The sequence below is a fragment of the Chaetodon trifascialis genome, chromosome 23 (genome assembly GCF_039877785.1).
Source record: "Chaetodon trifascialis isolate fChaTrf1 chromosome 23, fChaTrf1.hap1, whole genome shotgun sequence".
Lineage (NCBI taxonomy): Eukaryota > Metazoa > Chordata > Actinopteri > Chaetodontiformes > Chaetodontidae > Chaetodon > Chaetodon trifascialis.
The window spans coordinates 1,640,231-1,654,692 of record NC_092078.1 but is presented as its reverse complement, the minus strand read 5'-3'; the positions used below and the strand labels follow the sequence as shown (position 1 = coordinate 1,654,692).

At 42.7% G+C, this 14,462-nt stretch overlaps 1 protein-coding gene across 1 annotated transcript; it reads right to left on the bottom strand.

Annotated features, from left to right (window-relative positions):
• Window positions 1-7,841: 7,841 nt before the first annotated feature.
• LOC139351732 (butyrophilin subfamily 3 member A2-like) lies at window positions 7,842-11,333 on the bottom strand. Its single transcript, XM_070993735.1, has 5 exons — window positions 11,188-11,333; window positions 9,695-10,036; window positions 8,972-9,259; window positions 8,717-8,836; window positions 7,842-8,383 (listed from the first exon to the last, which is right to left on the bottom strand). The coding sequence occupies exons 1-5, from the start codon at window positions 11,264-11,266 to the stop codon at window positions 7,842-7,844; spliced, it is 1,371 nt and encodes a 456-aa protein (XP_070849836.1). The 5' UTR covers window positions 11,267-11,333.
• Window positions 11,334-14,462: the final 3,129 nt, after the last annotated feature.

Sequence of the window (14,462 nt, the reverse complement as noted above, 5' to 3'; positions counted from 1 at the left end):
CACTGCAATTTTCGTCTGCCTTGAGTCTTTCTGAGTCTCCCGGTGGCTGTAATTCAGATATATCCAAATTCGGTGGTCAATTTGATCCGAGCCAAGCTGACAACTTCTCCAAGTTGGCATCCACCCTGTGAAGGAGTTCAGAATTCGACTCCAGCCTGCGATTTTGATCAAGAATCGCATCCAGTTTGCGACCGATCTCACTTGTCGCTTGAGTCTGAGTGTTGACAGCCCTGCACATTCCTCAACCATGATGGGCAGCCTCTCAATAGCCAAGTGTCCTGCCATCAACTTCCGAACTTTGCGATAAATCAGGAAGCTGCTAACTCCAGACAGCAGAAAGCCTGTTATCATAATTCCAAATATGTATATGTCTTCAACATCCTCAACGGAAAGGATCGACAGGCACACGATCCTCCACCTCTCCCAGGAGTCCATCGTGTATCCTGCTGCAAACGTCCCGTCAGGGCAGGAGGGCTCTCCTTTACCTCTTTGTCTCTTTGTCGAGAAAATTTGGTCGATTGCATTGAGAGACCAGCTAATCAAATCCATGATTTTAGATTTTCTGAGAGAATGCAGCAGCAGCAGCAGCTCAATTCCATGTTGATTGGGATATACAAAGGAAATGTGCTTGCATTCATGCGTGCGCACAGATTCATACATCTGGATATTTTTGTGCGTATAACGTTTTCTGGATTTGAGTGTACGCCATGTCTCAGTAGGAAATCCACGCAAGTCTTTGTAAATGAGGCCCCTGGTCCTTACTCCGAACTTATACCTGAGTTTTTATCAGGATTAGTCCTTAAAACTGATAAGGTAATTGTTGTAGGTGACTTTAATGTACATGTCAACGTTGATAATGACAGCCTTGGCACTGTGTTTATCTCAGTATTAGACTCAGTTGGCTTCTGTCAATATGAACCTACTCACTGTTTTAACCGCACCCTTGACCTTGTTCTGACAAATGGCATTGAAATTGAAGACTTAATAGTCTCCTCACAGAATGCTCTTTGATCGGACCATCATTTAACAGCTTTTAAATTCGTATTACCAGACTACTACAGAGAGAGAGAGAGAGAGAGTCAGAAGAAGCACAGAGACTCCAGGGAAGGAGCTACATTAGTAACACGCCGTGGTCGGACAAGAAAACGTGCAGATGGAGAGGGACAGAAGGACAGAGGAGCTCGGTGTATCTTTGGATGTCCCCCGACAGTCTAATCCTATAGCAGCATAACTAGGGGCTGGTCCAGGACCAGCCTGAGCCAGCCCTAACTATAAGCTTTATCTAAAAGGAAAGTTTTAAGCCTACTCTTAAATGTAGAGACAGTGTCTGCCTCCTGGACAAAGACTGGAAGATGGTTCCACAGGAGAGGAGCTTGATAGCTAAATGCTCTGACTCCTGTTCTGCTTTTTGAGACTTTAGGAACCATAAGTGGAAATGCATTCTGGGAACGCAGTGTTCAAGTGTGGTAATAGGATACAGTAAGAACAACTATTGTGTGTCACAGCCTGATAGATCTGCTTCTTCTGTGGCACAGAGCTTCACTTTTGTCCAAAAAGTTTAGAAAGCAAGACGGCGCTGTGTTAGGTGGCAGCCTGTTGCAGTAGCTCTGTCGTTTTTGTTCATTTTTGTTTATTTAGTGTTTTTTCTCCGTTTCTTTTAATGTCTACTTCTTAACTGTCTTCTTGGTAACTGGGTTGCAATGTTCGCGCACAGTTTTCTAACTGTTTTGGTTGCTTTTCTTTTTACACTCTTTGTAGTGGAGGGCCGCACAGAGGGGAGTGGCATTGCCTACACATGCGAGCAGCTGATCGCGTTGTGTACACCCACACTGCTGCCCGGAGAGAGGATTGTAGTCCTGGACAAGATGAAGAGACGACGTCGGGGCTGCAGAGCCAGACTCAAACGGAGGGCGAAGGCACAGAGATACAGACCATCCGCTCTGGTGATCATTACTTAGGAAATAAGACAGACGAGCTAATCATGCTGGTCAGGACTCAGTTGGAATACCAACAGTGCAGCCTTATGGCCTTCACTGAGTCATGGTTGCATTCAGACGTTCCAGACTGGAGCGTGGTGGTACCTGGTTTCTTCAGCTGTGTGCAGGCGCACAGAGACGTGGCTCAGAGTGGTCAGAAGAAGGGAGGAGGCATTGCACTGTTTGTGAATGAGAAGTGGTGTAATCCCGGACATGTTACCATTACCGTAAGGGACGTTTCTGTAGCCTGGACATTGAGCTGCTAGCTGTGAGGCTTTATGTAGCCTAATTAACAGCACTTTATATGCAACAATGTTGCACAATAAAGAATGTGTTCACTGGTAATAAAGCATTTCAAGCTTTAAGTATGACTAATTGCTTTCTTGATCACCCCTTTACTAAAAGCAGTGGCACAAAATAAAACATACCACTGCTGCGGGCGCCCTACCCCATAGGAGTTGGGCCGTGGTGGTCATGGCCCTGAGGAGCTGTGGTGGGCGTCCCTTATTTTCATATCTGAAAGGTGGCGACCCTAATATCATCTCCTGAAGGAGTTCTTGCATGTCATCCGAATAACGGAGCGACCATGTTTACACTCGCGCCCATAGGTTTGGCGTAGTTATGATGCGCTCGACGTTGATTTGTGTTCTGTGAGATCACAGTGACCTTTGACCTTTGCCCACCAAATTCTGATCGCTTCGTTCTTGAGTCCAAGTGAACATTTGAAGAAATTCCCTAAAAGCTTCCTGAGATGTCGTGTTTACGAGAATGGGATGATGGACAGCTGGAAAGCATAATGTCTTTGGCCACGACTGTTGATGGTGCGGAGGCGTAAAAATGGGACGAAATACTGTGCTGAAGAATTATGTGACGTCAGAGTACCTGAATAAGAGCACAAGACCAAGGATCAACCACTGGGGCTCCCCACAAGATGCTAGAAAGAAGGACAACGAATATTCTTCCACCATGACAGAAGACATGGAGTTCAAGATGTAACAAAATGAGCATTTATGAGCAGAAGCACAGACACGAGCCCTTCCTGCCGTCCGTCACTTCCTGTGTTCCAGTCTGCAGTCGATACTTTGCCAGCAGCTGGAGCAGGTAGACTCCTGCACCAATTGTGGGGTGTTAACTATGTTCATGAACAATTTGCATCACTTTTGTGCAGTTTAGAGGGTTTTCTGAATCAGACTTGGAACATTGGAAGATGTTTCTCTCAGCCTTTATGTTGAGATCCAGCACAGTCACACACGATGAGCTACATGTCATGTAAATATGTCAGAAGTCATCCTGCTGTCAGTGTTCTTAATTAAAATCTTCCACACCCTGTACTTCACATACCAACAGAGTCATGGCTGTCGAGCAGAGGAGTGTCGCTGAGAGTACAGAGCGTCCTGAACATGTAACACCTGTTAGCACAATGATGCTGGCTGAGCGTGTGAATCTATAGGCAGACAGCAAAACTATGATGTCATTAACTGAGGAACATGTGAACATAGTCATTATCCTGCTATGTGTGAAATGTGACTGAACAATAGTTTGAAGAATGTTTCCTGAGATGAACTCTCCAAAGCTCATCTCTGAAACTCCCTCTGGCCAGAGAGCAGCGTTGCCAACAATATCAACTTTCCATCGAGTCATATCGCTTCTTCATGTATCACATATAGAAATATATCACATTTGTATGTACTGTGCTGTACGTGCTACATATAGTGAGGAGTCTGTTACTAGAAGCGCTTGCTCATGAGGGAACTGTTGGGTCTCTGTAGATGAAGAGTTTGGTTTGTAGCAGCTCTCTCTGGAAAGCGTCCTGAGACAGCTTCAGTTGTGATTTGGCCTCATATAAACTGAATTGAACTGAATTCATGTTTTTCCTCACTGTCAGCACGCTGGGACACTCACGCACTGCAGCGACCACAGAGCCCCGCCCCCTCACTCAGCGCTGTCTGCTTTGTGTGTGTGTGTGTGTGTGTGTGTGTGTGTGTTCCTCACATTGTGGGGACTTACATCTGTTTGCACAGTCACATTGTGGGGACTCACCTTCCTCACGGGGACAACATGCGGGTCCCCACGATGAAAATCATTACATTTCAGGGTGAAGACTGAGGTTTAGGCTAGGGCTAGGGTTGGGGTTGGGGTTGGGGTTAGTTGTTAGGGTGTGTTTCCTTTTTTATTTGCACTTGCCTACTGATCCGGTCATACCTCCGCCTTGGTCTCTTCATTCCTGTCTGCAGGTAATGTGACTGATCCCTGTTTACCTGAGGTCATGGGTCGTGGGCTGCCTGTCGCAGTTAGGGTTAGGGTTAGGCAAGTAGAGGTGTTGGTTATGGTTCGGGTAACTCTTCAGGAAGTTAATGCAAGTCGATGTGATGTCCCCATAAATTGTGTACATATGACTGTGTGCACATGTGTATGTATGTGTGTGTGGTCACTTCTGTTTCTCCCACCTTTTCCTCTTCACGTTTTAGATTCTGCTGCCAAAGGAAGTCAGGTCCTTTCTGCCACTTCGACAAACGTGTGAAACCTCTTACAGGTTCTCAATTTCAAGCTCCCTTTTGACAACATCACTGTTGCAGACAGAGGTCACAGCTGATGACAATTCAAGTCTGGGGGCTCTATTTTTGACTCCACCACCTGCGCGGCGCAAAGTCAGGTCCGCTGCGCCGATGGGGCGTGGCGGCGCAGACTTTGGTATTTTTGTGAGCTGCGCCGCCGGCGCATCTCCTCCTCCTTCTCATCTCAGTCCCACCCAGCGGCACAACTCGGAAAGAGGGAGGGGAGAAGGCGTGAGGTGGGTTTGGCACAGCCGAGTCAAATCTTCACCAATTACAGCAGCTCCTCGCCTCACCTTTAAGAACGCCGCTGGCGAGGCGCATGGCAAGTTTCCAGAAGACTGACGTCACTCATGTCTCCTGACATCCCTTTGTATTACTTTGCACGCCCGTTTGTATATACTGTTTAATTTTTCTCAGTATATATATATTGTTTTATATGATGTTCTATATTTTGTGGTATATTTTGTTTACATATATATATTCTCAATATAAATATTTTGTTTTTATATTTGCTTTTTATATATATAGTTCTCTCTCTTTTCTTTCTTCTCTAATTTTATTCTAATTCTATTCTTGTAAGGAGCACTGCAACAAAAACAATTTCCCCTCGGTGATAAATAAAGAATTTCTGATTCTGATTCTGATGTCTAAATATGAGGTCCTTAGATGGTAAATCCTCGGCCTCCTCCTCATCCTCATCCTCATCCTCCTCAAAGCAATGATGTACTCCATCTTTGCAGATAGCGTTAAGCATTACAATGATAACATTTGTATTTGGAATGAAATGACGTGGGTAATAGCGGACAACGATCATCACTTACGTTTTTTCCATGTGTCTGTCTCTCTCTGTTTCTCGAGTGCTCTGAAATAGATGCAGTATATCTGCTCTGTAGGATGTCACGGCTGTTTCTGTTGGCACAGTGACGTTAAACGATTAGTTCGCATCCCTGTTTCACCTGTGTACATTCGACCATTACACGTGCCGAACGCGCTTGTATGTGCTGACTCAGACAGTTACATTGAATCGTCGCTGTTGCTAATTATTGATCGCAGTGTGCGTTCGATGACTGACCGAGCACTGCTGAAAACACCGTTAAAACCACGCTGCCGCCTTGTTGAAGGTGTGATATATAGCGTCACCACGTTTTCAGTGGATAGCTGTTATCACCTAGCAGCCACACATCCAGAGGGGTGTCCCCCTGAAAGACTGTAGGGATGCTAGAATTCGAATTCTGGAGGATCATAATAGGAGGTAACGATCAAGAGAATCCATTTCCTTTTGAGTTCTTTTTCCAATTCAGAATTCAGCCACTTCGATGCACCACTGAACTCGAAGTGCTCGCTCGATGTGAAGTTGTCAGAGTGTCAAAGTCCTTGGTTTGGGCACATTCTTCAGGTGGTATTGCAGCAATCACCTCTTTGTCGTTGGATAAGAACTTGTGCAGCTGAAGGTTTCCTGTTCTGTACAAGGCTCTTGACTCTTTTACCAGATGTATTGCTTCAGCAGGTGACTTCACGCTTGTCAAGCCATCATCGACGTATAAGCTTTGATGGATTCTTTGCTGAATCCTCCTTCACCCTGTGATGCCAGATGCTTGAGTCGAAAGTTGGAGCAGCCAGAGGATGAAGCTGCACCAAACAAGTGCACCCTCATTCTGTACACTGAGGGTCTGGAGCAGGGCTGGACTGGGACCAAAAAATGGCCCTGGCATTTCTGGCCATGGCAGCCCACCAGAATTATTTATACGAGATTCGGAGGCACACAACATACCAGAGAATATATGCACACATTGTTTTGTTTCAAAAATGAAGATGAGAAATGCAGAGACAGGCAGACAAAGGAAAGAAAGAGGGCAGGGATCAGTTAAGGTCCAGTTAAATAATACACTGAACAAAAATATAAACGCAGCACTTTGGTTTTTGCTCCCATTTTTCATGAGCTGAACTCAAAGATCTAAAACATTTTCTACATACACAAAAGACCATTTCTCTCAAATATTGTTCACAATTTGTGAACCGTGCAAAGAAATTTGATAGGTTGTTGAACTTTGTCAAGACTGACAACAATTTCGACCAATCATGACTGACTTCAGATCCCAGAAAGTTGAGGGCGTTCTGATGACGACCACTCGATAATTTGTTGTGGATAACTTATTTAAAGTTGTCTCCTCTCAGCATTGACAACAATCGAAACGCGCAATATAAAACACAGGTGGCTTATATTTGCTACTGGTGCAGGTTGCAGACAAACGCTCAAATGCATGCCAATGGGCTGACAGTAGCTCTTCTGACCTCCTCAATCTGTCTCTGCTGGGTCGTGTCTCTCTCTCCTCCTCCTCCTCCTCCTCCTCCTCCGAATCAACCTGAAAAGCTACTTCTCCTTCCTCTGTTTTACGACTCTGTTGCACAGCAGAGCTGTGTGCCTCTCTGACAGCCTTTGCACCAGGGACTGCTTCTGCACTTGATGTCGACGGCCCCGCTGCTGCAGTCCAACTTGAGGCCGCAAACATGTTTGTGATTTTGGCACATTTCACTGTGTCCACTTGTCGGCTTTTGATCCTCTTTTCTCACAGCTTCTCTGAGCTTTTGTGGTTTAGGCCTATCCATTTCCACAGACGGACACTCACTTCTCTCTAACTCCGATCGAACTCCAATGGCAAAATTTGATAAACTTGCCCAGAGAAGAGGGCTGAGAGGTTTCATTTGTTTCAAGAAAATCAACCAATGGGCCGCATTTCGTGTCTCAAATACTATCGCGAACGAGAAAAAAAAAAATTCTGACTATGTGTGTGTGTGTATATATATATATATATGTACATACATATATAATTAAATTATGACAGCCCCCGGCCCAAAAATGTGCGTCGGCCCAACGGGCATTGCCCGGGACACCCGATGGCCTGTTCATGCCTGACCCAGAGGACTGGAGAGAATGATGTCAGTGGTGGAAAGTAACTAAGTACATTTACTACTGTACATAAGTCAGGTTTAAGGTACTTGTACTTTACTTGAGTATTTCTCTTTTCTGCTGATTTATTTTTGTACACTGTTGAAGAAAATTTTGTAATTTTATGGCATTTCATTTCACATCTTTAATTTCTTTAAAGTTTTCGTACGACTTTCACACCTTTGTCCCCTCTGAGGACAAACCTAATTGGGAATGAACAAACTAATAGCAACAGTGATCTTAATGAAACTTCAGCATTTTAATTGTGGTCAGTTGTGACATTGTTGGACGGAGACATTGCACTCAGATTAGCTGTTAAAGGACTTGATTTGTTTTGTTGTTCTGTTTGCCTCCTGCTCTCTGTCACTGTAGGATCCTCTGAATGTCCTCCATCTGTCTCTCAGTCTCCTGCATTTGTTTCTTCATTTGCCCCATGTGGTTCTCTACTTTCTTCTTCCTCTCTTCAATCTTCTTACACTCATCAATTGTCTTCTTCATTAGTTTTACTGCATCCATTTGCAGTTGCTGAAGTTCTTGTTTTCTCTCTTCCTGCTTCCATTTGCCGTCTCTCAGGATTTCTTTGATTTTTAAGTATCCCTGTGCTCTGTGAGCTGTTTCATCTTCCTGCTTCCCTGATACTTCTTCCTCCACTGATTTTACCTTCTTTTCATTCTCCTCCATCAGTCTCTCTGCCTCCTTAAATTGGACAGTGAGTTTTTCTTTCTGCTCCGTCAGTCCGTTCATCACTTCCTTCAGTATCTCAATGACCTGCGTCATATCTTTGTCTTCTTCTTCTTTCTTCTGTACCTCCTCATCAAGTTTTGCCTTTTTCTTTTCCAAATCCTCCATTTTCTTGCTCTCTGTCATGAGCAGCTCTTGTTCTCTTCTTCCTCCTTTCTTCCTCTCTGTGTCGAAACAGAAAAAGATGTGAAGCTACATTTGACACAGGAGGCAAATGGAAATGTATTTTTATGAAGAAACATTAGTTCATTGACAGTAAATAATATCTTTACTGTACTTCTGCAATGTTTCATTTCAAAATGCATCACAAAGAATTTCAAGTTCTTTTACGACAGACTCTCACCTGGCAAAGAAAGAGTCAACATGGAGTGCGACTTGTGTGCGATTTTTAGATAATAATGTAATCAAGATTTTCAATTTCCTCATACTTTTATGACCATAAACTTCAGAGACGGAAAAAGTCAGCCAAAAAAAAGTCAAATTAATCTTTGGCTCACCGATTTTGATTTGTCTCCATGTCCAAACCAAAAGGACAACTGCGATGATAAACATGAAGCTGAAGAGCACAGCTACGGCAACAGAAGCAGTGCAAGTAGATGGAGTCATAAAGAAATCATCTGAGTGAACAAAAGAAAGAACAAAACACATAAAAATACACTTCATGTTTGACAAAAAAGAAATTAAACAGATTATAAAATCTGTGTGTGTTCATGAGCTGGAAGTTGACTCATTGTTTTCGAGCTCATTATAACCTGGAACATGGACGTGTGTCTCTCTGGTCTGGTTGATGTTCTTCTGCCGGACTCTACAGGTGAAGGTGTTGCTGTGTCTCTTCTCCACAGTCACTCTGCTGCTGACAGTATAGAGACCATCAGGACCTCTGACTGGCTCTGTGGGTCCAGCGGGGAGGACGTTTCCCTCAGAGTCCAGCCAGGAAAGTTCAGGCTGTGGATACCAGCCTTCAGACGTACAGTCTAACACCACTCCACTGCTGTCCTGATGGATCCCTGCGAAGCTGATACCAGGTGAGGCGACAGCACCTGATGATGAAAAGACATTTCAAACAGCGATTATTGGTCCAGTCCTTGAATGATGTACAGCATCCTTTCAGCCTCAGTCAGGTCCATCTTCTTCCTGTGGGACATGCTGATGAGTGTCAACAAGTGAACACTTAAACACAACTTTCACTCAGGACAAAATGTGAGGAAATGACTGGAATTCTGTCCTTTTTGAAACTGACAAATAGCCAACGGAACTAAAAATAATGTCCAATCAAACAGTTGCTTATAACGAGCTTTCTGATATGTTTTACTGAGCAAATCAAGACTGTGACGTTTCTAAGCAGCTTTATTTTTCAGGAAGAGAAAGATTCACGAGAAACGACACAACTGCACAATAAAGAAGGAACTCACCAAAACATTTATGAGAATCATAAGAAAAGTTCTACATATGCTCAGTGTAAGCAATTTACTTACCAACAAGAAGTTCAACAAAATACTCTTTATGCCATTTTGGAATGTAGCATCTGTACGTCCCGTTATCAGAGACGTTCACCTCGGAGAGTGTCAGCGAAAGGTCTCCATGCTTCAGTTTGTTGATGGACAGTGATGCTCTTCCCCTGTAGGCCTCGTTTTGGCCATCCAGAAGTTCCTGACCGCCAAGCCACACATAGACAAATCTGGAGTCCAGGACGACTCTCCCCCACTCGATTGCCATGGAAACAGCATCCACAGGAGGTTCCAGCTGACATGGCAAAACAATGTCTTCACCGACCATAACCATGACTTGCTGAGGTGGATCAATCTGCTGCAGCTGACCTGGAGAAAAAGTCCATCTATCTTAAGTTCTTTTCTCAGAGCACATTCACCTCTGTGAAGTTGATAATTCACAACAAACCAGAAGAGTTGACACTGTTGTGTCTTTACAGTTTCATTTGATTAATCTATGTGAGGCAAAATCACCTCAGTCTTGGTAGATTTTGACACAATTTAAGTGTTTCTAATGTTGCTTCTGGAACCTAAAATGCTGACCACCATCCTGTTCATACTATCTAATCCAAACAATGCATGGTCAAACACTGTTGATACAAAGTGAGGATGTAATCAACAATGATGTGAATTTATTATTACTAAAGTGATGAATTTCAACAGAAGGCACTTGCCAGGATCGGACTGAGCTAATAAACCAAATCCATGTGCTGGTTTTCATTTTTCGTTTCACTCCACGATCACATCACATGGTTTTGAAGAATCATAATCATTGCAGAACCACTGGTTGAACATTTTCTTTTTAGATTTAAACCTGAATGACCTTTTACATTTAAAAATCTAATGTTTTGTCCTGTGATGCCTTCTGTTACAGCTTGTGAAAGCCTGGTTTTGTACCAACTTATTGAATATTCATGACTTAATATGCAACATGTGGTGCCCTGGTGGCCGAGGGTTTATGGTTCCAACAATGAGCCTGTTGCGCCCCCAACTGCTGTTGTGTCACATAGCTATCCAATAAACATATGCAATATATATTTGCAGAAGTCTTCTGGTCAGTGTTGGCCGACGCACAATAATTACCTTTTTTTTTGTTTTGTTTTGTTTCTTCTGAACGATGTTCTGTCAATGATGTCAGAAATGTTATATTGTACAGTCTTTGGGAATTTTGTGACACTTACAATTCGTACAACTCGACAGCGACTTAAAGGTGGAGCTTGACCTTTCTAACTCAGGTATGCTGTGTTCAAGTTGAGTTGTTTTGAAAGCAGCAGTGAGCGCAGGTATCCATTTAATTAGCTTAGCTTAGGGCTTCAACTGTTTTCACGCAACATTTGAACAGACATCCAGTCATGCTGTCTTGTAATTAAATTTTATTACAAAAATTTGGAACTGATGGACTGATGGACACATAGACTAGTCCAAAAAGCTGCAACTGTCAGCTGTTGCTGATGTTAAAAAAGTGTTTGTGTGTAAGTTACCTCCACAAAAGTGTGTTAGGAGAAGGAAGGAAACCCGAACACTTGTGGCTCTGACAAGTCCATCCTTCATGTGAACCATGCTGGTGCGCTTAAAATTCAAATACACATTTATGAAATATAAATTAGTAGAGAAAAGGTATCTGAAGCAAAACCCACCCAACAAATATGTAAATAAATACTAACTGACTGTAGCAAAAGATGCTTCTTTATTGATTCCAGAGGAAGAACCATTACCTCACACATTTACAGTCATTCAGTTTAACACAGCACAATCTGCACAGAAATGTTTAAATATCAATAGTAACATAATTCCACATTTGTCACAACGTTCATTTAAACTCCATTTGGATGGGATTAACACCACAGCAGGTGATGGGGAATGAAATATACATTTTTAAGTTTTCTCTTGTATCAAAGTTGTCCAGTGATAGTTGTGAGTACATTCAAGGCTGCACTGCAAACAAGAACTGAAATTTGAAATTCACATTGACGGCAAATTTCACACTGAGCTGAATGTAAGTAAAAGAGAAAACAGCTCTTCATGCAGAAAAATCCTCTTTAAAATGGATGTTCCTCTGAAAAAATTGAATTATAGGAACATCAGAAAGTTCAGTGAATATGGTAGGTAACACACACTCTGCAGACAGAACGACGGGGGAAGGTAATGTCTTGGCCTACTGTCCTCCCCGAGAGGATCCAGTCAGAAGGTGCATAAGTCGACAATCTAGCATCGCACAACAGTGTGAAGAAGACCTGATTTCTTTGCATATATGTGCATGTGTTCGTTTGTGTAACAAACTATCGAGAGCATCATTAAAACTGAACTAAAATGTAAAAATCTCACGTACCTGTCGTGTGCGTGTGGCCTCACCTCTCAGCAAACTGCGCAGTCGAAGTCCTCAGAAGGGTTTGTACTTTGAACGTGTGCAATAGGAGGAGGCGTGTTAAAATGCAGTGGGCTTGCCACCTTCTTGTACTAGTTAGATTTAAAGATTTACGTCACAAATATTGAAAGTCTGTGTTTGCTTTTCTGCTTTGAACCATCAACGGACGTAAAAACTCTCCTCAAGTGAAAGAATTCCTTCATCTCTAGAACTGAACTCTCCCCACAGCTGTAGGATATCACTAAACAGCACTGACTGGTTAATTTTTAATCGGCCCTATAAAACAGAGTTGAACACCACTTCCTTTTAGCACCCAACACCTTTCTGTGTTCATTTGAATTTGTCTCTCAATGAAAAGGTGTTGCCTTAGGCTGTGCATCAGCAGATGTTCACCACACTTTCACACAGTTTTTTCAACAGATTGCACTGGTTAACATCCAGGGTTAGGATGAGCTGGGAGTAAGATGGACTGGACACAGATGTCCTGGACAAGAAGCATCTCCATATGCTAAAACAACCAAGATCCTTGAGTATGTAGAACACTGTTCAAACTTTTCGGACTCTGTGGTGGTATCTGCAGTTTTCTATGCAGTGGTCTGCTGGGGCTGTGGTAGCTCTGAGAGGGACAGGAAAAGACTGAGAGCTGGCTCTGTCCTGGACTGCCCTCTGGACACTATTAGAGGAGGATGTTTGGCCATTTCATGTTTCTATGCTTCTCTTTTTATACTTTACTGGCTGTAACAATTCAGTTTCCCCGGTGTGGGATGAATACAGTTTTATCTTATCTGATCTTAGACTGACCTGCCCACAGAGCAGACAATAAGAAAGAAAGGCAGCAGACATTCAATGCAAAAAATGTTTTAATTCAGAAAACTATAGTCTGTAAATGTTTACATATTTGAAGATGCTTTTTTAAAAAAAATAGATTTTGTTACAAGTCTGTAAATGTTTACATATTTGACAATGCTATTAAAAAAAAAAAAAAAAAAGATTTTGTTACAAACAGCCATTTGTAATAAATCCATCTCATCCAGCTGTAACTTCCACGCCCTGATGTCCTTGTAGTCAAAACCTGCACTGCTCCTCCCCATTAGGTCACAAACTGCATTTTTTTGTTCCCTTATGTAGCCCTGCGACAGGAGAGAGACCGACGCTATCGACCCGAGAGAGCTAAGAAGGAGCCTCGGGGTGTGGGGAGCAATGAAGTTTATTGAGGGGGTCGACTACTCGTGGGTCCTGGATATAAACTTTCTGTGTAACCTGCCAGAGGTGAATATAATATTTATGTGGATATGTTGTGCTATATCTAAACTGTTATAGTGTGAAGAGACGAGATGTGTAACGGATTTAGCGACATGCTAAATAGCGAGAGCCTACTGTGCTAATGTGCCTGTATCGTAGCTGTAGCATTCAGATGTTTATAAAGCTAAAACGGGCTAATGCTAAGTCGAACAGAGATAGCGTTTGATATTGTGGCTGATTTTATGATAATATGGTTAAAGGAAGCAGACGTTGGAGAAGGAGAGAGGTCGTGACGGATTTCCAACAGACGGCCCCTGCTGTGTGTGTGCTGCACCGTGCCGTATGGCCGTGTGTGTTTTGCCTTCCTTGTGATTCCCCGCTGTGTACCATCGCCACGTGTGTGACTGAACCGCGACTGCCATTGCCACTGCTCTTACCATTCGCCGTGAGAGTTTCATCATTCCCCTCTTATCCACACCCCATGGATTCGTGAGTACTAACAGAACAAACCAAAGTGCACGTGCTTTTATTTTAAGCTCAGTTGATTGAAACGGCCATCGTTGTTTGGGCCTCACCGCACCCGAGCGTCGCCAGCAGGCCTGCAACGGGTTAAACTTTTGGTGTAATTCAAATGAGTGTCTGGGCCCACAGGCATAATACAGAGTTTGAGTTTACTGTGCATTAAAATACTGTATTTTTGCATAACGGAAATAAGTGTAAAGGTTTACTTGTCAATTTTAGTTGAAAGCAAGGTGAACAAAAAAAAAAAACAAAACAAGAACCTGTGAAATTTGTGTTGAAAACCTTTTTTTATTTTTCATATTTCTCATTTTGCAAAACTTATATTTTTTGCTATTTCAGTCTGAATATTTTATTTGAATATTATTTAACTTCTGTTCATAAATACCTGGGAAAGGATATTTTTGCATTTAGAATACAGTTGTGGTGGTCATCATTTTATTTAAAAGTTGTATTTCCCTACAACGAGCCCAGGCCCAGTGTCATCGTATTGTCCACTCTCGTTTTATTTCCAACTACATGGGACCTGGGTTACACTTATACAGATGTTGAACTTTATGTTCAAATATTTAGAGATTTTGTATTAATTCAGGTTGTGAAGGCTTCTAATATTTAAGATCCTCACATGCA

Excerpts from the sequence above, each read along its gene's own strand:
- LOC139351732 (XM_070993735.1), bottom strand. The coding sequence starts at position 11,266 with ATGGTTCACATGAAGGATGGACTTGTCAGAGCCACAAGTGTTCGGGTT. Across the intron at positions 10,037-11,187 it reads CCTAACACACTTTTGTGGAG|GTCAGCTGCAGCAGATTGAT; the intron begins GTAACTTACACA and ends CTTTTTCTCCAG. Across the intron at positions 8,384-8,716 it reads ATGGAGACAAATCAAAATCG|AGAGGAAGAAAGGAGGAAGA; the intron begins GTGAGCCAAAGA and ends GTTTCGACACAG.